At 44.0% G+C, this 23,018-nt stretch overlaps 1 protein-coding gene across 3 annotated transcripts in view; it reads left to right on the top strand.

The window, feature by feature from the left end:
- The window catches only part of LOC147679914 (annexin A4-like), a 115,052-nt gene that overhangs the window by 10,612 nt on the left and 81,422 nt on the right, over window positions 1-23,018 (top strand). For all 3 annotated transcript variants that reach the window (XM_086943479.1, XM_086943477.1, XM_086943478.1), the window contains exon 2: window positions 18,788-18,840. In XM_086943479.1, coding sequence (XP_086799605.1) covers window positions 18,832-18,840 — 9 coding nt within the window. In that variant the 5' untranslated portion in view covers window positions 18,788-18,831. The remainder of the gene's footprint in view (window positions 1-18,787; window positions 18,841-23,018) is intronic.

Genomic DNA, 23,018 nt, shown 5'->3' with positions numbered 1-23,018 from the left:
TGCAGTGCTCTAGCAGGCACTGGAGCCACGATTTCAAGGGTGATGCAGTGGCACCAGGCCCGAAATGTGTCAGAACTAATCTATACACATAATAGTGGTATTACATCCATTAATTCTATTATTTCCTTTCATTTTTCAAAATTTTGCCATTACTTACCCGAACTATACCACTAGTAATCGCACAATATATTGCCTTTTTGTATATAAACAAGTCATAACGGTTTAACAGACTTTCTGTAACTTATATTGTACAACTACTCGGCAAGCTGCAACTTAAAACTAAAATCAGCTGCTTATTAATCACCCAGGCGAAACCTAATGCATTTACCAAACCTTGTTGTTTTGGGTTGCAGGCCTATTTTCTGTCCTAGCCAGACACTGGAAGCAATTCTCGGACTGCCTTTATACCAAACTAGCTATGGTGCTCCTTGGTTCACAAGCGTGTTTATGTATTCATTGGAAAAAAGCATAATTGAATGTTATTTATGGTTCAGCGAACACAAACCTTTAATATGCTATGCAACGTATGCACATCATAACTAGCACCACCTGCCATGCCCAGTGCACCGCTCTGTTAATGACTCAAGCGTCCTGTTCTCAACAACAAAACATGACTGGTGGTGTGAGTTGTGGTGTGCTTTGTGTGTTGCATATTATAACTGGCGAGTTCCAGAGCAATATACTTTATTTTTTTTAGTTCAGTGCATTTCTAGGAGTTTATATGACTGCAATAGCATGCACTTTTTAGTGGCAGTGCAGGATGAGCTGTATTTAAAGTTCTGCAAGACCCTTGGTGCTTCAGACGTGTCCAGTGAGGAAGGATGGCACTACTTTAAAATTGATAGGTATACCTGGAGGTATATATACTGGAGTAAATTGGCAACAGAGGAGTGAAGGAGCAAAGATGTCCCCTTTTAAACTCTGTTTTCGCTTCTAGTGAGGCAATGTAATATTCCCATCACCTGCCATGTATTGGCTCGCACTCTGCACTGCCATTAGCCTACGAGTGGGCTTTGCGGCTGCCCACTTGTACAAACTACCAGGGCCTTCACCCAATACCGGCCTCTATTGTTTTGCTTGTTCTTTTTAATGTAAAAAACTCGCAATAGGAGATTAAGTACTGGAATTTATATTTGATGACCTATAAGGACTCCAATGAGGCTGATTGTATTAAAAAAAAAAATGTTAACACTGCAAAATCGTTTTTCACCCCCCTATTCGTACTATCGCTTTCCACAGCTCTGGGTGTCACCTAGTGCTCTCCTGGGGTGAAACATCTCATAGTGCCTCCACGGAATTTTTTACACAAGTCTAAAATCAATTTTGGCAAAATACCTGATTCTGGTTTTTTTTCTTCCCTCTCCCCTCCCAACGTGGCTGGAGTGCTTTTCTCTTTTTGAGGCAGATCGGGTGGGGAGCAACACGAAGTGGGGGGCAAAAACAACATGCTAGACATTGCTGGGGGAAGCAGCCCAGAGGTTGCGGAAGTGGTGAGAGGTAATGTGATGCTGGCAGGAGAAGCACACAGGAGTGAGGGCGGAATACCGTGCATGGTGCATGGTGGAGTGGGGGAGAGAAATACACAAGCGTCAACTGGAAAAGTGCTTTTAATAAAAAAAAAAAAACGTATTGCTTGGAATAAGAGCAGTGGTGGGAAACGGGTAGTACATACTCCATTCTCTTTTGGGAGGGGCGAACACAAGAGAGGTAAGCCCACCCAAACTGATGAATAAAAAGCAAACAAATGAGCATAAACAAAGTCAACCAGTTGTAAGCAGTGAGTGGACTCTAAGCCCACTGTAAGATAACTCTCGCAGCAGATGGTAGACCTACTACTACTCGCTGTTTTAGTAGACGAGGCCTAAAAAGCATAATCCTGGGGCGTGAGCAATACAGCCTTGTGGTGAAGTAAGATTGCAACAACATTGACACTGACATACCGAGGAATCGGTGGCATCTCAAAGAGGCAAGATGAGTCCCAGAGAAGGCCGTTTAAGGCTCAAATCTTTCTCCCTAGACTCCAATACTCCTGAGAACGTAGGAAACCTCTGGCTGCTGCAACTCGGAAGGGATTGTTTGCTAGTGGCCACTAGAAGTGTCCACAAAAAATGGCCAGTGTAAATCTCTTTGCATCCGGTTTCACTATGCCTAACAGTCCTCCAAGACGACCATCCTGTCCTTCAACTTTGGGACTCTTCACCAACCGTAAACAGTCTCTGGCCCAACATTTATTTTTTATATATATATATATATATATATATATATATATATATATATATATAATTTGTTTTTTCTGCTTGCTTAACATGGTTTTACCTTTTCATCAAATCCATTCTCACAATACCGGTTTTGCATGCTTGCCATGATTGTGTATTTAGTCTGTGCTTGTTGCAAAGCAGTTAGTAATACCGGTCTGTGTATTCTTTCATGCAGTCACTGCGCCCCATACGAATGGGAAGAGTGCGAGACTCGTGCGTTAACCCTTTCAGTGCCTTGTGGCATTGAACGTAGGCTTACTCCATGTATTTGCTAGGACTTTCTTTTCAGATAAACTTTAGATCTTCTTTTCATCAGTGCTGATAACCTTGAACACCCATGGATAGCGTCGGCTGGCTTGCTGACTGCTTTTTGGCCTTTATGTCTGGTATCCCAGCGCAGCTATTGGTATCCATTTATAAAGAGGTGGATTTTGGCTCTGCTCGGAGAAGTATTTCTCACCTCCTGTTATTAGCTGTTTGTATCTATAAAGTACACCACATCTGCAGCCATTAAATTCTTTAGCTCATAGATGCATTGTTCTCAAAGTAAGTTAAAAAAAAAAAAATCCCCTGCAGGTGGTATTTTTATGTTTTTAAAAATACCACTTCGTTTTAGTTTTTAACGTTCTGTCTAAAGACTAAGTCACACAGCCTCCTTTAAATTGAATCGCCCCCCCCCCCCCCACCTCAACTGCATCAAGATAAAATATATTTTCTTTTACCTCACTCCTGTGTTAAAAATCTAGCTAGGGGCTACTGTAATATCTATTCAGGACCATCAAAAACAAAAGAAAATACAATGCTTATCTGTCCTAATTTGTATGTTTAGGTTGTTCGTCATCCATTGACTTTCTAGAGAACCGGAACTTGGTTTTTACATTCAGAATGCTATAGCTATTAAAGGAAGTCCTTTTTTTTTTTTTTTTTTTTTTTTTTTGTACCACATACAATTTTATATTCTATATTGAACATGACTTTTTTTCTCTAATTCGTAGAGCCACTTTTTTTTCTTTTGACGTTCAAGAAATGTTTAGGTTTTGACTAGACAGAGCATGCACTGTCTCTTGAGACATGTTGCTTACATATAGTGGGCTTAGAGCCCGCCTATAGCTTACCATTTGTTAGCTTTAGCATCACTCTAATTTCCTCTGCTCCCGGTTGTCATGTCCTCTGCTTGTTTATGGCCCTCCTCCTGGGCATGGACCAAATACTTGTGTCCATCTACTGCTCCCATTTTTGGAGCCACTTTTCATTTTTGTGCTCAAGCGCTCCATATGAGTGCTTGCCTGTGCATGTTGCTGCTCCCCCCCCCCCCCTTCTCTCTACCCTGCACTCTATGCCACTCTGCTATATTATGCACCATTCCACTCTACTCCGTACCCCTGCACTCTCGCTGCTCTCCACCAGTGCACTCTCTGCCGCTGCACTCTACAACACTACGCTGCAAAGGCTGTTGCTCTTGTCCACCCCAGCTGTGCCGGTAGCAAAATGAAATAATAAAATGGTATTTACCATTTTATTATAAAGTGCCAAAGCTTGCCCATCTAGTCTGACTGTGAAAGTGGGAGTGGGTTCAGTCTTGCTGATTTGCAACAAACGCCTCAGCCTAAAGTCTTAAACTCATGCCAGATTAGCCTGCTTTCTTGGGACATCCAGCCTGACATGCGCACTGAAGCTGGGTGGAGCTTGGCGTCGCAGGCCCGAAGTCTCAAAAGAGCAGTGGGTTAGCATGCTCCTTCATTCCAATCTTGGTGCTTCTGTCCTGCTGTGTAATATTCTAAACTGCATGAGAGCAGCTCCTGGATTGGGTAGGTTAGTTAGCTCCGCTCTGAGACTCCACGCCAATCCATGTTCTCACGTGTAAACCCTCGCTCCGTGGTTCCTTCTCCAGAAATACTGGGCTGTTCGGGGCGCTGTGCTGTGTACCCATGAAGGTACCCAACTGTGTTCACACCTGGACCAGGCACCCGAGGCTCTCCAGCTTGGGTACATCCTCTTGCCTCTTTAAAGCGCCTACAATTGTAACCTTCACGGCACAAGCCTGCCATGCAATCACCCATTGAGAGCAATGTGCTGTTGAGTGCTATAAACTTGATGCACTGCCACCCTGCAAGCAGTGGAAATCACCTGATATGACCGTACACCCAGGAATGTTACAGCGCAGCCTGGGATATATTCCTATATTACGGACTGTCAAGCAGTATAGGAACACACACTCGTTATCTGCTACAATCGAGTTTTTTTAACTCTGCACTCAGCGGCAGAAAGAAGGAACTGCCCCCCCCCCCCCCCCCCCGCCCATCTTCCTTAGAACAGGCCGAAGCCTTCTAGCATCGAAAATTTGCCTTCCCCTTGGTCACCACCGGGGCACGAGTCTGGGATCCATGCGGGTGGACGGCATCCCCCCACTTCTTTCACAGGGAGGATGCTGTCCACCCTGCCAAAAAGTTGGGCCCCACTAAAAAAGATGCTGTATTCGTTCCGGTGTAATTTCCAAACACTGGGGCACATTCCGCAGTCCTGCAGTTTTGTCTGCTTTACAACAACGTGCAGGCGGGGACAGGGCTCTCTTATTTCTGATTCCTGCGGAGATACTCGGCCATAACAAAGGCCGTGTCTCAGGGGTCATCATGCCTCCTTTTGTTGGAGTTTCATTTTCATTTTCAATCTTTATTCGGTTTAAAAAAACCTTGTAAGATACAATACATAAAAAATCACGATACATCATTATAATACATAGTAAGTAGCAGCAGTGGGAAAGAATTTATCATCACATCTTGTTTGTGCAAAATACGCAAAATCCATCCACTAGTTCCTGGTCGGTCCCCTTTCTATATGGAGCACTAACTAATTATACACAGAGTTAAAATAATAAATTAATATCTGTTATGTTTAAAAAGTGATATACACCATAACAATAAGACAGGCAGCATTATACTAACAGACAATCAATAACATAGCCCCTTTATATTTAAATTCTCTGATTTTTTTTTTTTTTTCCTAATCCAGGCAACACATAGGAAAAAACGACTTAGGCTAAACACAATCGGTTGTGCAGTATCACCTTTAAATATTCTTAGACCAACCTTGGTATGTCTAAGGCCTAGCCTATTACAAATCGGCTTGAGCCATTTTTTCCTTGCTTTAAGGTATGCTGGGCATATGAATAAAACATGGGACTCATCTTCTTTCACCCCCATTTCGCATGACTCACATATGTTGGAGCCCGCAACCCCAATCAATCCCTTGTTACAATTCCAGCCAGTTGTTCTATCTTTTAGTGGTAAAATGCCATAGCGGAATTTTAGGTATAGGCTTTTCGCCAATGGAGGGTGGATTTCGTCCATAAAGGGCTCTAATTGCATGTTCATTTTAATTTCGAAAAATTTTGAGGTTAGGGTCCCTGGTCTGGGATTTGTAAGCACTGAGTCTCTAATATAGTCCCAGTACCTTTGCTTCAAGATGTGCTTTGAACTACTTGTAAGGGAATCGGGGTCAAACCAGAAATCGCTTAACCCTAATTTTTCGAACCATTTTTTGACGTACTCTAGCCATGGCAAGGGCGTGATGTTCTTTATTGCCAATATCTCTTGCAAAGCTTCTCTATAAACAGCCAGCTCCTCCGTGGACCATAGACGGACCCAATAGAGTAGCGGGCGAAGAGAAGCATAATCATCAGTACGCCTAAAATTAAGGTCCCATAATGTGGGCGTCATTGGAGTTGACCCAGGTATCCCTAGAAGTTGCCTAATAAAGGAATTTTCTCTCACTCGGAAGGTATCCTTTGAAGCATAAGCCCAAAGGTCCGCACCATAAAGTGAGGAAGATTGCACTTTATATTTGAATAATTCAATAGCCGGTGAGACCGCTTTGTAATGGCTATTCTTGTGTTTCCTTAGGATTGGTGCCTGATTTTGGGTTAGCCTTAGTTTTGAATTCTCCAATTGCGTTTTCCATGTGACGTCACTGTCTAAAATAACGCCCAGGTATTTAAAATTGGGGACTTCTTCAATAGGTTCGTTGTTTATTTTAAAAACCTTATTAAAACCTTTGTGGGGGTTGATTGTCATGATTTTAGTTTTTGAGGAATTAATTTCTAATTCTTTATCATGACAGTACAAACTGAATGTATTTAAAAGGTTTTGGAGCCCCCTAGGTGTCTGAGAGATTAAAATTGTGTCGTCTGCGAATAATAGTGCCGGAACGGCTTGCCCACTCAATTTGGGAGAGTCATGCTCGCAGCCCAAAAGAGTATCAGGGATGTCATTGACATATAGAGAAAATAAGGTAGGTGCCATTACGCACCCTTGCCTTACCCCTTTTGCTATCTTTATTTTCTCAGTGACTTCTCCATTCGGTCCCCATCTTACACGTGCATAATTGTTCTCATGGAGTCTAATTAAAATTTGAAGGATATTTCCAGGGACGCCCATTTTTTTTAATGTCTTCCATAGGGCTGCCCTAGGAACCATATCAAAAGCTGCCTTCAAATCAACAAAAGCCACGTATATATGGGAACTCCTTATAATGGTATATTTCCAGACTAAACATAAAAATCTAAAAACCTGGTCAACAGTACTTATCTTACATCTAAAACCTGCCTGATATTTTGTAAAAATAGAGTGCTCTTCAATCCAGGAGGTAAGCCGACCAAGAACCTGTCGTGCAAAGATTTTTTGTAACACGTCAATAAGGCTGATAGGTCAAACCCCTCGCATTACCGACTTATCACCCTTCTTGAACAGAGCCACAATCTCTGCCCCCTTCCAAGTTTCCGGAATAGCAGCTCCTTGAGCGATTTCATTGGATAATAAATTAATATAAGGAGCCCAGATGTAGTTTTCATGTTTCCAAAGATCACCTGGTATTCTGTCAGGGCCTGGTGCTTTCCCTGACTTAACAGCCTTAATTGCAGAGATAGTTTCTGTTAAAGAGAATACAAGAGGTACATCATGCGCTACCAAGGGGGCCTGCAAACTGTCCCATCCTCCACTTTCACCTGAGCTTATACAAGAATATAGCATAGTGAAGTGCTCGACCCATATCTTTTCCTCTAAAAATTTATCTTTACTTTCTGTCACTCCCTTCGTGCCTCTAGCAATGAGGCTCCAAAAAGTGGTCTGATCTTTGCATTTGCATGCATCCAATAAATCGGACCAAACCCTTTCGTCCCATTCCTTCTTGGCCTTTAATAAAATTCTTTTGTACTGTGCTCTCTTAGTTCTTACGATGTCTGTTGAACCCCCCCCCTGACTGCTATAATTAAATCTGTCTTGGCTTTCCGGCAGTCCTGGTTGTACCAGGTAGCCGCGGTTTGTTTGTTCTTTTGGGCATTATGAGGTCTTTTTATTGCCCTGGTCAGGATCCCGCCAAGTTGGTTAGTTAAATGTTCATGGGATTCTATCAAACTAAGATTTTTAGTGACCGTACTATTACCTAAGAGAGAGGACATATGATTCACAAAAACATTATAAATTTGGCTAATGATTTTGGGATTGTCTAGTACTATTGGCCATTTCAGGGATCTGCGATTTGTTTGCCACTAGAGGATCTTGTGGCAAGGACATTGTGCTATTTGCGCTTTTATCAGGGGTTTTAAAAGTCTGGGTTTTGACAGATAAAATCAGAGGATAGTGATCGCTTTCCGTGCGATCGTCTACCAGTAGATCGATAATCATAGGCCACAAATTCAGAGAGACTAATAAATAATCTAAGTGGCTGGAGTATGCCCCTCTAATAAACGTCGGTCTACTGGGGCAGTCTGAGGGCAACCGCCCGTTACATGCACGTAAGCCCAATTCTAATGTCAAGTTCAATATTTGTAAGGTACTCGCTGAGCAGGGTGCTTTGTACTTTGTATCTACTAAGGGAATGTTGTTTACCATATCCTCATCCTTATGGATGTCTTCCAGTCCTATTATGGGTTCAAAGCCTTTGTTAAAATCACCGCCTATAATCATTTGTGCATTTTGATCAAATCCCGCCACAAGGTTGCTCAACTGGGTTACGATAATTGATTCTTTACATGATCGATGAGGTCTATTGTAAACATTGATCACGTAAGTGCAGCGACCCTTTGTGTCTTTTAATTCGAGCAATAAAATGTCGGGATTATTAATGTCAATTTGCTTAATGGATAGGCCACCAGTGATTTTCACCCAAATTGTTAGTCCGCCAGAGGGTCTCCCCCCGTTTGTGTTTACTGCGGGTATAAAAAAGGATTTATAATTCACCTTATAGTAGTTTTCAAGCCCCCATGTCTCCTGGAACATAATGATATCCCCACCTGAAATGTAGTCGTGCCAGGATGGGTCTAAAAGGTTTTTTTTCAGACCTGCAATATTCCAGCAAATGATTTTTAAGCTTCCTAAAGCCCCTTCTGTTTCTGTTGCCTGGCAAGGTGGAGTTGTCCTAGGTATCTCTGGGAGCAGTTGTTGTGTTGTTGTTTCAACAAGATGTGGTGACTGTTGCAAGATTATGTTAGGTGCAATATGCTTTGAATTGGTTTCAAGACATGAACTAGGGTATGTGTGGTTGATGCTGCTTGGCGTTGTCAGGGCCCTACCCTCAAGTCAGTCGCAGTCAGCTAAACCAGCTAGAGCTGCAAACCTATTCGACGTGCTAACTCCCAAGTTATAGGATGGAGCCCCAAAGCCCCAACCATTTGTGGGGGCATTCCATCTAGGTGCAGGGGTAATGGGAAGGGGTGGGTTCTGAAAAGGGCCCAACCATCCTCCGTTAAAGTCAGTATTACCTATGGGTGCTGGGGTATTAGGATACAGTACATTCTGCTGCATTCCTGGCCATCCTCCATTATATTTAGCATTTCCTGTAGGCCCACAGTTGTTAGTTATAATACCAGGCCCTCGTCTGCCCATTTGATTCCAATTTTGCCCTGGGGTAGTATTTGGGAAAATATTGTGGTGGTATGGTAGCCATGGGCCTGCCCTACTTTGAGGAGCGTAATTCATGTCAGGAGCTGATGGACCCCCTCCCCAACCATGATCTCGCATTGACCAAACAGGCTTCCGGGGTTTTTTGTTATTGGCTTTTTGTGTATCAGTGTAGAAAAATTCTAATGTGAGAGGGATTATAGAGCTACTTCTTTTTTGTGGTGGAAGGATATTTTGCAAAATATCAGGAAGAGCAGCTGCGGTCGAGAAATTTAATATCACAGTCGCCCTTCCATTTTTTTGTTTTTTTCCTATCCAGCCTACCCTCCTTGCTGTTTTGATTTCATCAGCTAACCTCTGTTCACCCCCCTGTGCTAGCTTCATATTATTTGAAAGCCAATATAATGCCTTACTTTTAAGTGATGAGGCTGACTCAGTTTGGTCCGGTAATAGGGTTGGTGTATTGGCTAACACTAGCACTAACGGTGCAGCTTCAACTACAAATTGTGTCTGGTTTTCATCCAGACTAGTGGGCACTGTAGCGTGTGTTGAATCAATTTGTCGGACAGTTGGGGCATCTAATGGCAGGTTATTAGTATTTTGACTAGAAGTTTGTGGGTCTTCTACATGGGTTACCCCTGGAGGAATGACATCTGATGTTACCCTGGATTCACTATCATTCCCTGGGGGATCATTGCCTTTATTGACATTACTTAAGGCATTACCTATTGCATCTACTAAAACATTTTGAGTATTTCCAAGTTTCTTTATCTCTGCAGAAAGTTTGTCAATCTTGCTAATAAGTGGCTTAACAATTGTCTGTATTTTTATTTCTAACAGCTCCGCTGTTTTCGACATTAGGTCCTCGTCCAAAAAGTCCCTCAAATTATTAACCTCCTTGATATGGCAGATGTTTTTATCCTTTAGTGGTGATATAGTCTTGTTTTTTCCAGAACGTGCCCCCCCACGTTTGCTTTGCAATCTACGACTGGCTCTGACTGCCCTTGAGGACTGCTTGGCCGGTGGATCATCCTCCGTATCTTCTTTATCATTGTTTTCTTCATCCTCAATGACTAGCTGTGCATCTGAGTCAATTACCGCATGTTGTTCAGTGTCCCCCACATTCACTGTACTGACATCAGTGTTGATAGTGACTGGGGAGGCTGGTGCATGTAAATCGTTGTTAGAGTCCAGCAGCAGTGACTCATTGATTTGCGAGGAAGTGGGTGGGCTCATAGGAGGAAGAATAGGGGACTGGGACAGACCTAACGATTGTCTTCGTTCGCTGTTTATTTTGCTAACCACTTGGACAAGGTAATTTTCCATGGTGTTCTTTGGTACTTCGAGTGCCGTGTGTGTATTTTTTTTGCGCATAATTTAGCAAGGTGTATGAAAGTCTTATACCCACTGTGCAGATTATTGACAAAATGTCACTCCCAAGATAAAAACAGTAAAGTCTTACTTCAAGCTTGTGCAGATATCAAGTTGACTCCTTTCCACACGTCAGTGTGATGGCGTTTCGCGTGAACCCCCTTCCTAAGCCAGGCTCCTGGGCGATTCGATAGAAGCTGTATGACCTGCTTACCGACCCCCGTCTGGATAGCCTGTGCGCAAAGAAGGCGGACAATCAACGTCTGGAACGCCACTGCTTGATATGATCACTCATACGATGGTTTCCTGGTGCACAAGGATGTAGAATTAGAGGGGTGGCCTAGCCTGGCCGACTTGTGCCGATGAGGGCCGTAGAGGGCCCGCCCTTTGCCCGGGCTTCGCCCGGCTGCTCCCGCGCGCGACTCGCGTGACGAGAGGCACTCCTCTCTTTTCTGGCGCCTCCGGGCGCAAAGCTGGCGTCAGGGATGCGACTTGGCCGCCGGGGCACCTGGGAGGTGTAGTTTGTGGCCCCCGGTGGCTGTAGGCGGTGTTGCGGCGTTTACAAGCTGCCGTTTCCGTCACGGCGTGTCCCTTGGTCTGGTGCAGGAGCCGTTGCCCTCACGGCAGGGTAAGTAAAAATACAAGCGTCCCCTGGAGTTTCCTGGATGGCAGCAGCCAGGAGCCACACACCTGATGCAAATGCAGCAGAGGGGAAACAAAGGCTCGTACCTTGTTAGCACTTCACACATACTTAGAGGCAGCTTTTCACTTTTTTCAGGCTCGGTTTAGGAGATTTGCCTGCACTGTTAGAATGTCAGATGTGTTGATCTGTCCCAGGATTTGCACAAAATAAATTGCATTTATATACGCTTATTACCCTTTAGGTGGCGTTTTAATAATTAAAATATCACTATTTTTTTAAAGCACTATGGCTATAGAAAACTTAACGCTTTCAAAAGGTAACATTGTTTTATACGTAGCGTACAAAAGTATGAATCTTCTGCCTAAATCGGGAGGGTTTGCAAGTATACTCTAAATGTGCTCAAATGTACTCATGATACACCAGCTAAACATATATGTGAGGGCTTAAGATCTGATGGCACTTCTTGTGATGCCAGTTACTGCGATGCCACGCGCTGCAATGCCACTTTGCACACAGATTAATTAGGTTAGTCTCCCTCTATGAGCACTGGAAGCGCACGCAGTGACCCTGCAGTGCACTCAGACCAGATACACCGAGCAGCAATGGGGGAAACCTTGCACTGCATATGAGGGGTGCGTGGATCGAGGGCTGTGTCCTGATCTGCACGCGGAGTAGGAAAGGCTGAGGAACATGGTGGAAGTGTACCTCTGCTACACGCAATACATTACACTATATTTTGTGTAGGGGTTTTAACCACATAGGCTTATTACCTCACTCACCTCAAGGTGTTTTTATCAAGCTATGATTAAGTGCTCTGGAGTTGAGGCTGGGGGCACAACGATATTTTCAGGTTGCCTGTTACTGGGTCAAAAAGTTTAGAATACATGGCCATTCAGTTGTTGGCCTCCCTGCAGAGCGCACAGGGCACTCACGTATTCAGGTTGTATTGGTGAGTCTATGCAAATGAGCATGATGGGGGTACACAGTTGTCAATATAATGACAAGGCGAAAGTGAAAGAAAATTCAGTGCTCACTCACTAGTTAAGAGTCAATCCTAACTTTTCCACCTCGCCATTTTCAGTTGTCACCATCCGACACTGCTACTCTGCACTACGCTACACTACTGTACTCTGTGCTATTCTACATCACTGCATTCTACTTTACACTGCTGCACTTTACTCTGCGCCACTGCACTCTATTCTTTGCCACTGCACTTTACTCTGCACCACTGTAATCTAGACCACATTATGCCATTGCACTATACTCTGTTCCACTCCACTCTATTAAATTCTACTTTGCCACTCTACGCCACTCCACAGTGCCACTTTACGCCACTCTACCATATGCTGATCTACTCAACTCTATTTACTCTAGTCCACTCTACAGGACGCCATTTCACACCACTCTACGCCAAGTCTCTTCACTGTACGCCAAGCCACTCTGCCATGCCGCACAAATTCACTCTACAACACACTGCTGTACAACATGGCTAAAAGACCATGGCAAAGCCAATAGCTTTGGCGTATGTGTAACCGATTGGCTTTGCCAATGCTTCCTTAATACTTTTCTTATGCATACATATTCTTCATTTTCTCATTTTAGGCTATAAAGTGATCTAAAAAATGATCGGCTGCGTGCAGCTATCATTTTGAGCTGTTGTGAGCATGTATTTCCACTAATGCTGTTATACCTGAATGGTGACACTGAAATTATAACCAGATACCACATCTCAGCTGTAGGCATCGGAGCCTATGGTGGGTCTCTTGGGTTATAAACTGAATATAACACAAAATTTCTGTTGCGCGCACTAATTGCATTGTCTGTTGCACTTTATTATTACTGCACTTCACGGTACGTCTTTTGTCCACAATAAGATAGATGAAAGGCAGTTGATCGTAGCAGAATTTAAACCTTTACGCTGCAGTTTACACACTGATCTGTTCATCAGGTGTCTTAACCCACAGATTGCTGTTTTGCTAGTTTTAATAATGTTCACAGCTTGCCCTGCCACATATAGCTGGGCGTTGAAAGAGTGGCATTTGCTGATTGAAAAGTTAAATGGTTTTCTAAGTCGATGGATTTTGTCCTAATATTTGTTTCTGTAATTTGTATTGGGGCTTTTTGTGTAAATTTTGTCTTCTGAGTGTACAATGTAGACAGTGACTAATTTCCATTGTGGGAAAGGTGATGTGTAAGGTCTGCTCGCTTTAAGTCCGTGAGATCTCACGCCACCTTAACCTAATGCCATCCAGTCACGCCCACCTCCCAACTCTGTGATAAAATGGCGCTTGGCGGAGCAATCCTTGCCTTTCCCAGGGCACTAGCTCTTGTTTTACCCTAATCAATGACGTAAAAAAACATTTATATATGTAGGGTGATCAACCGTCCGCCAATTTCACAGACCGTCCATAATTTGGACCTCACGTCCGTTGTCCGGGAGGATCCCTTTTACGGACGCCGTTTGTCCGTAATGTTGGGCCTTGCAGGGAGCAGAGCTGTTCCCCCTGCAAGAGGCCTCCGCTTCCTGATGGGGCCGCCTCTCACTCCTCTGAGCACAAGAGCAGCCCCACGCCACCCACTGTCCTTCTGTATGGGGCCATTGTCATATACAGAATGATAATGGGCCAGTTTGAGCTGTTGCAGCATGTGGTGGCCTCCACCTGCCTCGTTCTAGGGCTGGGCTTTCTGTTAGTTAGATAAAAGTAATGTACGAAACTAATGTACAAAAACGCCCATGCAGCTATGTGCCAGTTCATGAAATTAAGCTGGCAAAAGAAGTTTAAAAGAGGTTATAGTTCTTACAGTCCAATTTCAGAGCTGAATCCTTTTTAATATTATTTACAACAAAGCAATAGTTGCTGCATTTTTTTAAAATTTATCCTACAATAGTCATGGCTTGTTGTAGGTCTAATGTTACTGGATGCAATGATAGAAACCGCGAAATACCAGTCAGGCGGCACATTACGCTCGGCACATATTAGCTTGGTTATTTTAAGGCAGGCCCTTAATTACATCAGACACGCCACTTGGGGAGACCCCCAGTTTTTCATCCCACTTAAAGCCCTGGAAACACCATGTCACATTCACCTCATGTCTTGGCACTGCATCATGCATGTCTCATGACTTTCAAGTTTTCAGATTGCCTATGTGTAGGGGCATAGTGAACCCTATACCCACCCCACCCTGTGCCTTAGGAACTACAGCAAGGGTGAAGTTCTTTATGGGCATCTTCTGTCTACAACTCGGTAAACAAACACTCAGCTCATAATTAATGTGAACAGGTGGGTTAATGAATAAGTGAAGGAATAGGTAAATGGCTGGATGGATTAGTGAAAGGTAGAATGGATTGATAATTAGAGGATGGATGGATGCGTGAGTGGAAGGATGGACGAGGGTAAATAGCTGGATAAATGGGTGGAAGGGTAGATGGGTGAATGGAAAAGGGTGGATGGATGAGAGAAATGATGCACGATTGACTTAAGTGAGAGAGTGAATGAGTTGATGGATGAGCGAAAGGGTGGATGCAAGGACGGATAAGTGAGTGAAAGGGTAGCGGGACAAAAGGATGGATGAGTGGGGTCAATGGATGGATTTATGAGTGGATGAGTAAACGGATGTCTGGGTGGGTGGATGGGTGGCCAAGTGAAAGGTGAATGGAGAAAGACAGGAAGAATGGATAGATGAATGGCAGAACGGATGGGGGAATGAGTGCCTGGATGAGTGAAAAGAAGAATGTAAAGATGGACGAGTGAAAGCATGCTTAAATGAGTGAAAGGGAGGGTGGAGAGTTGGAAGGAAGGATGGATGGATGGATTGATGAGTGAGAAGTTGGATGGATGAGTAAGTGAAAGGGTGGCTGGATGGGTAAATGGTTGGATGGATGAGTGAAAGGATGGATTGGGGAAAGGTTGGGTGACTGGGTGACTGGGTGGAAGGATAGTTGATGGATAGGTTTGCAAATGGTAGCGAAGGTTTGGATACGGATGGGCACGCAGATGGAAGGACAGAATGAATGGTGAAAGACTGAATGATGCATGAAAAAATTAATAGATACGAATGTAAATTTGAAATGGTGGCTCTCGGGGGTTTGAAGCGTTTTAAAAGGGGGTGGTGATGGACGGAGCATCTGAATCAATCAAACACTCACACCCAGTCAAAAGATCTGGGTTTAAACCATCACCGTTCTTTAGCCCACTCTGCCACCCCAGTTTAGACATGGCTATATGCAAATCAGTCTGACCCTGTGCCTCATGGGAACAGTCCAGCCCGAACTGCCAAGCCATGTCTTCCCTGGACTGGAAACAAGCTTCCGAGTGGGCTGGGTATGCTCAGACGTGAGTCCCAGGATCTCGACATCACTGAAGTCAAGCTATCCAGGCTGAAGAAGGCTGATAGCCAGAAACCGTTCCTTGGATGCTTGATTCCAGTCTAGGAAAGACATGGCTTGGTAGTTCGGGTTGGACTGTTCCCATGAGGCACAGGGTCAAGGCTGATTTGCATATAGCATATTGCATATAGCCAGTGTCTGACCTAGGGTGGTGTGGAGTGCAAAAAACGATGTATTTAGGCCCAGATCTTTGTACTGGGGTGAATGTAAGACCTTGTTCTTCATTCTGTCCATCAACTGTGTTTTTTGCAATCGGGGGTTTGAAGGCCGGATGAATGGCTAGAACCTTGGACAGAGCTCTTCTGGGGAGGGTTGTGATTGACTTTGCATTCTTGGTGCCATAAGTGCTTTAGTGCAAAGTGGGAGGTATTTAAATTTTCTGGTTACTCCCTTGCCTATGTGTTACTATTCTGTATTTGCTGTGTGCTTGTGTGTGGGATCTATACATAATGCATATGGCATTTTGAGTCCATTTTTTGCACTCCACACCACCCTAGGTCAGACAATGGCTATATGCAAATCAGCCTCGACCCTGTGCCTCATGGGAACAGTCCAGCCCGAACTACCAAGCCATGTCTTTCCTAGACTGGAATCCAGCATCCTAGAGACCTGCTCTGACTATGGTCCTTCTCAAGACTGATTTACCTGCACTTGTGGCACTACGCATACGTTACTTTGCTCGTGAGTGTTATTGTTTGACTGATTCTTCAAACAAGAAGCATTGTACACACATTGCCAGGTCCCTTCTGAGCTTTAGAAAAAGCTTAAACTTGGTTGTTCCAGTGAGGGGTGCTATGTAGGGATGCCTACGTTCCTTAGCGCAGAGACCCGTTTTTTGGTATTTGTGCGCTTTTTAAATAACATTATCATTAACAATGTGTGCAAGGCAGCTCATTTTTATAGTTTTAAAAACAAAACTTTGGAAAATAGGAGTTCTTGGTTTAGAGGCCAATAATCCTTTGGTGTGGGTTTTAGCAAATGTTGTATTTTTCACTTAACTCCATTTTGTGAAGATTAGAATGCAGTCGGTTTTCTCTCGGCCCTCGCCCGCACCGCGGGCTAAGCCCGGGCTACGGCCCTCGCCCGCATCGCGGGCTAAGCCCGGGCTACGGCCCTCATCGGCCAGAGGAGGACGGGACGGGCCACCCCCCTTGTTTGGCACCAATATTGGAGGTAAATTCCTCACTTGTAAATTCTCTAACCATGCCTAAGCCCCAAACAGGGGATATGTTCGACAAAACCCCCCTTACCACAACTAGCCAACTTTCCCCCCTGTTCAGAGACGTGGGTAAAAATGCACCTTGTCTATCCACGGTTGGGTCTCCCAGAGAAGATCTAGTTGCACATCCTCCATCTAGCCTTTCTTGGTTGGGTGACTTAAATAGCCTGTGTAAGGCAAAGTACGTACCAGCAGAACCTTCCCCCACGTTAAAATGCTGTAGCTTATCACTATGTCCAAGGGAGCTGAAATCCTTCCCTGAAACCCATAAAACCAGTATCCATAGTGCAATACCTCCCAGGGCAAAACCTGACAAAAGGAAGCATGATGGGGGATGAAGAGAATTTTAGTTTTTCTAAAACACAAAAACTAGATAATCCATCTCAAAGTCCTATACCACCTGTAATTAACTCGGCTTTTATCCCGCCACCTGTTAACTTGGATGACTTATCACCATCCTCCCATCAGGCTCTTTTGCCTATGATTGAACATCTGATCAAATCCCTAATACACCCCTTGAGTGACAAAATCACTACGTTGGGGGAAAGGCTGACTGGGTTGGAGAACTCAATTAAATCTCACCTGAAATCCTCCACTCATGTTGCAACACCTCACTGCCCGCCGACAACCGCTTCTTCAAATCTGCCCAAATTGACTACATCCCATGAAGCGGTGCTTACTCAATTACCAACCCCCACCTCCTCGCTGCCAATCATTCCCAAAGCCCCCCTGAAACCGACAATAGTGCGTCACACTCCCTCCAAACATGTGCGCACTACCCACATACACTTACCACCCAGAAGCAGCGCCTTTTGGGAGTCCCTGAACTAACACCAGGTAAAACTGAGAGACAACATGACCTTATGAACAAGGTCAAGTTCTGGCTATCTAAAAACAGACCTCTGCCCTACCATCTTAATGGTCGAATAATAAGCGTCCGGAGGGTGGGCTGGCTTGGACCCCTCAAAAAAGACATCTTGGGCGATCTGATCCTGATACGATTTATGAGCAGACACATTGTGCCATATATGCAGACCTGGCTTTCTCAAAAAGGCGATGGACTTATTTCTACCTTGAACCTACATGACTTCTACCCTAATACGTCCTACATGCTTTCCCCCAGATCCCTGGGCATTGATAACCCAGTGGGTAGAGGAACCCATTTAAGTAATGGCAGTAGTTTTCCAGTGGCTTTTAACTGTTTCAAACCGTCGTACAACAGCCTTATGTATCGTAACTACCAAATCTTTTAGAATACTGTCTTCTCAAATGTTGCCTAAAGGCTGTGTAAAGCATGTTATTACCAAAGCCTGTTATGCTTAAAGGGAGGCCTAAAGTCCTTTTTTAATTTATTTTTTTTAACTGTGTAATTTAAAACCAATATGTTGTTCACTTCAAAAATGGAATGTATTTTTTTGTCTGTATGCTTTCATGATTTTAAAGCTAAAATCGAATAAAGCTTTTTTTGATTTGAAGTGGGATACTCTAAGCTGGATCAAGGGATTCCAGCTCCTAATGATCGCTCAGGGTGGTTTGTTTCCTGAGCCGTCGTACCCACCCAACAGAGGCAGAACATGAAATATTGAAAGTAGTCGTTTCCCATTATTTGGGCCCAGAGGTCTGTGGCTACAGAAATAAAAGTTTAGGACTTGTACCTTAATGATTCTTCTGAGGTGAGACTCCAGTCAAGAAGCCGGGGATGCTGGCTATGAGCAAGGTTGTGTCAAAGTGTGAGATTCCCTTCAAAGTAGTTAGACTTGTTTTGTCTTTTTTGCTTTTCAATGGTCTTGTTTTACATGTGTCCGTCTCTGTAATAGGAGGATATTCTGGTAAAATGCAAAAATACTTATTGTAATATGCAAACTTTAGAAGCAAAGCAGCAGCAGCTGTTATTACATTGCGTTGTTTCCACAGAGTTCCTTGTAGTGATAATGATGCCGGTGTCTAGGTAAATGTGGTGTGCTTTGTGTTTTTATGGCCCCTAAAACATCCTTTTTCTCTTCGTTTACATTGCAGATCTATTTGAATAACTAACCCAAGTTTACCATCAACCCTACACCATGGCAACGGTAAGTCGCGGCATGACCCCGTGCCAGGAGGATACCGGATCACCGTTGGGTGGTACATATTTATAATCTATGTATTGTTTGCAGATGATAAGAGACCGTTCGGTTCGTGCACCCTAGAACCTGGCACTTGTCTCTTATGTATTCGGATAACGTGTATCTGCAACCGATCAGTGTCCAATTTATTTTTATGACCACCACTTCCTGATAAATATTCTAAAAGGAAAAAAGGAACTCCTTCCCCCCCCCCCCCCCCCCCCCCCCCCACAAAAAACCTGAAGGTGCCCAGTCCTAGTAACTAAAAAAAAAAAACACTCCTATTTTTCACATTACATTTTTCAATCACTATTTTGATAAGTACTATAACTTGCCGACTTTCTAGCATGTGGCTTGTGAGTTCATACACCATGTTGGAAATCCACATACCTATTGCATCAAACGTGGCGTATTCTGAAGCTCCACATATTTCTTAAAACGTATGCTTTTAATTCGTGTATCGCATTAATTTGAAAACTTGTGCCATTGCAATGTGTTTTTAGTTGTAATTTCATCTCGAGTCCAATTTCACTGTGTGGTGTCCTTTGTAAAGAAGGTATGTGGTCTGTTTTGTCATGTGTCATGGTATTGTGTCCAGTGTGTTCCCTGCTTGGGTAAGAATGTGGGTTGGGCGGTGTTCTTTAGCACACCTGTTTCTCCTCTGAAGCATGCAATTGTGTTTGTGTTTTTTTTTTTTTTTGGCGGGGGGGGGGGGTCGCTAGGGGAACTAGGTTACCTGTGATTCTCGTGGTAGCTGAAACTTGTACAAGAGTAGCTGGAGTTCAAAGATGAACCTGTCGGCGAGTACTTACTCAAGCATGCATCTTGCAGCGCAATGAACGTATTCCTCAAATTCCATTCTATGGATTCAAAATATATTACTAAACTATGAGGTGGCTCCAGTGGTGGGGACAGAAGATTGACTATCCAAGGGCATAGGCCCGTTTTTAAAATAGTTTTAAAATGATTTTTTTTTTTACCAGAAACAGTGTGTGGTGACTGCCTGTTTCTCGCTGTAAAGGTTGCCCATCTCCCCATAACAGGGATCTCTCACTTATCCTCATGAGACATGGGTGTGATGAATGTATTTCTTTGCATGTTTCACTGTGACCAAGTGAGTGATGGTATCTGTTAAATATCGTGCGTAAAGGTGCACAAGATCATGGTCTCCGTACTGGCTGCCCTTTATCCATGTAGGCAAGGACCGCCTGTACACGCCTGTGCTCGGGGGATCTGGTTCCTAAAAACAGTTTTGCATGTTGGGATGGGATAATTGGGAGGGTACCCATCCCTTTCTTTGGTCTGGCTAGATTTCCCCTACTAGATTGAACCCTGCTTTCCTTCTCCTTCGGTGTTAGTGGCTGTTGACTAGCAATGGTTGCCTTCTGTTGGTGACTAATGAACAGAGAGAAGGAAGATGTTACTTCCTGACTGAGAAGCAACTTTAAAGCTGAAGGATTGCAAAACTTTGGTTGGCCTGCTCTGGTCAGCAGTTTTATGGAAATACTGGACCTGTTAATCCAATAACCTGTACATCGTGTTGACATCCAAGACTCTAAACAAATTTAATCTCTGGCAATCCATTTTAGTTACTGTCTTGCTATCAAGGTGTGGCCAAGTCTGGATCCTTGGGGACCTTTGTTTTTGTGACTTGTGAAGGGCCAAGTAAAGAGCTGCCCTAAGATGTGAGCAATTGACTGATTGCTGGAAGATCTGTGCAGATCCAGCTGACTGAAGGGCCTGCATCAAGGATACCTCGAGGAACTGAGATACCCAGGACCTGCAAGATCCTACAGCCCAGGCTGATAAAACAAGGACCCCCGATGAGCATCAGCTAGTATTTGTGGGATTTTTTTTTTGCCATCAATATATGGTTTGGTTAATTTGATTGGAGCCAACGGTCCTGATTCCAGAATTGTATAAGCCTTTCATGAAGCTCTTCAAGTTCTGACAGTTGCCATTTTTTTACCTGTATTTGCTCCCTGAAGACCTCGTCCCAGTAACAACTGTTAAACTTGGGTTCCAGTGAATGTCGAAGTCCTCCGGATTAGGGCATCACTGACACTAAACACTCTTGACTGCAGTTTTTTGTTTGTTTTTGTTTAACTGGGGAAACTGCAGTTTGAGGTTCCACCCAATTAGCTAATATTTGAACACACAGTCCATTAAAATAGTGGACAGGGCATATCTTTTTGACTGGCACCTCTACCTATTGGACCTATTCTTGGATAGTAAACCTTGTATTAAACCGTGGAACCACCAAGAATCACAAGTTGACTCAAGCCAGTGCCAGAAAACAGGTTCAAACAAATTAAACTCGTTTTGTAGCTCCGCATCCAAAAGCTTTTTGTTATTTGACATCTATCTGCTTTAACAATTTGTAGTTTTGCTGCAAAATGATTTAAAAAAAGTTTTTGAAAGCATTTTGCAGCAAAACTACAGATTGAAAACTCATCTACACTATTTTACTTCTGTCTGCATATCGCCAAAATAAGCACATAAGTAAATGGAGTCATAATTTCAATCGTGATTGTAACTACATTGACTGTTGTGCCAAATCGTGTTCAGGAATTGATACCTGGACGGTTTGAAATTTTCAAAACTTAAACCAGTTCCTGACTCTGAGCCCAAAATGTATTTGTACCCTGCATCCTGACCCTGTGTTTATAACTTTCTGTAGACTGCCCCCTCACAAATGGTGGCCTTTACCAAACCGTTCATCCCACTCCTTTCCCAATTCTTTGAAGTTCTTGCATGACCATACCTTATCCAGAGTGAAGACCTCTTGTCCGAATCGGGTAAAGTTCTAAGACCACATATCAACCCGGGTGTTGGACCCAAGATCCCAGGTGCATGGATGGATGGATGGATGGTTTTTGTGTTTGATATGCTTGGTACACACAAAATGGTTGAGTGAACCTCTGTGGCACTGGCTTGTGGGTTCCATTTTGGAAGTCCTTTGCTAGTTCATGTGCACAAAATGGAAATTAAGTTACTTTTCCCAGATGGTGGAAGTGAATTGCTCGTATTCTTGAGTCCAGAGGGATGGGACTCCGTTGCATAATAGGCCCGCTTCATCTGTGGGGCAGCTCAAGATGGACCTCCTCCAGCACTGCATGGGTGGCAGACATATGGCCTCAGAGCTCTTGACTGGGTCTGGAGATTTCCCCCCACATGTGATTTGCAGGTGGGGGGGGGAGGGTCCCCCAAGTCTCGTTACACAACTGATTGGACTCCGACACTGAAGTAGGGTAAAAGGAGACGGGCTTCCCTGTAGGAATTCTAGTAGGGGCTTTGAAGAGGGCTGCTGATTTTTCTTCTGAATATACCATGCAGTGGATGGTATGGGTAAATCGTGGAACTGAAATTTTGTTTTCAGGGTTTAAAGGCCTTTAGAAAGGCATCAGCATTCGGTCTCTTCCTGATCATGGTCCGATGTGGCTGTGATAGGCAGATGCAGACTGTTCTCACCTCTTTGTGCTCTGGTGTGGTGCTTCAGCCTGGAGACCATCCTGCTGTGGGGAAAAGGCTGAATTTGCAGGACCCACGACAGGAGAATCCTCTCAAACCGGTTCTGAAAGGGCAGAGATGGAATCTAGCCTCTGCCTGCCATCCCTGTGTAAACATGGGGCTATTGACTATTTGGTGGTCTACTTCCAAGTTCTTGCTGACCCGATTCCCAGATAAAAGGGGACATCACCTGGCGTCTGATCTGAAGGAAGAACGGTTGTCACTGTCTTGAAACGCCTGCTGATGTCTTCTTGGAAGATGGGGGGTCAAGGGACAAGCCATCCCTGCATGAGCAGCTTATTACTGATGTGGACAAGAACAATTGACACCTGGAGCTGTGGATCCATACACCAGCAACTCTTAAACAGCAGGACTAGTGGATTTCTGACTCCGAGCTGGTCATATGCGCCAAAGCGGAGTATTCTCTGCATGGTTCAAATCCCCTTGTCGACCCTGCCATCGCAACTGTGGTACTTTCCTTGGTGTTCCAGAGTGGTCTGTGCTCTTGAGGAAGGGGCTGTCATTGACCTGTGGCACTTCTCAAGTGACTGAAGTAATCCTTTTGAAGTAGTCATGGCACTTGCCGATATGTGCTGGAACACTCAGTGCTACTGAAGAAGAGACCAGTGAAGCTT

Source organism: Lissotriton vulgaris, chromosome 11 (assembly GCF_964263255.1).
Source record: "Lissotriton vulgaris chromosome 11, aLisVul1.2, whole genome shotgun sequence".
NCBI lineage: Eukaryota > Metazoa > Chordata > Amphibia > Caudata > Salamandridae > Lissotriton > Lissotriton vulgaris.
Note: the sequence above shows the minus strand (reverse complement) of the source record. Positions and strands in the feature narration are given on the sequence as shown.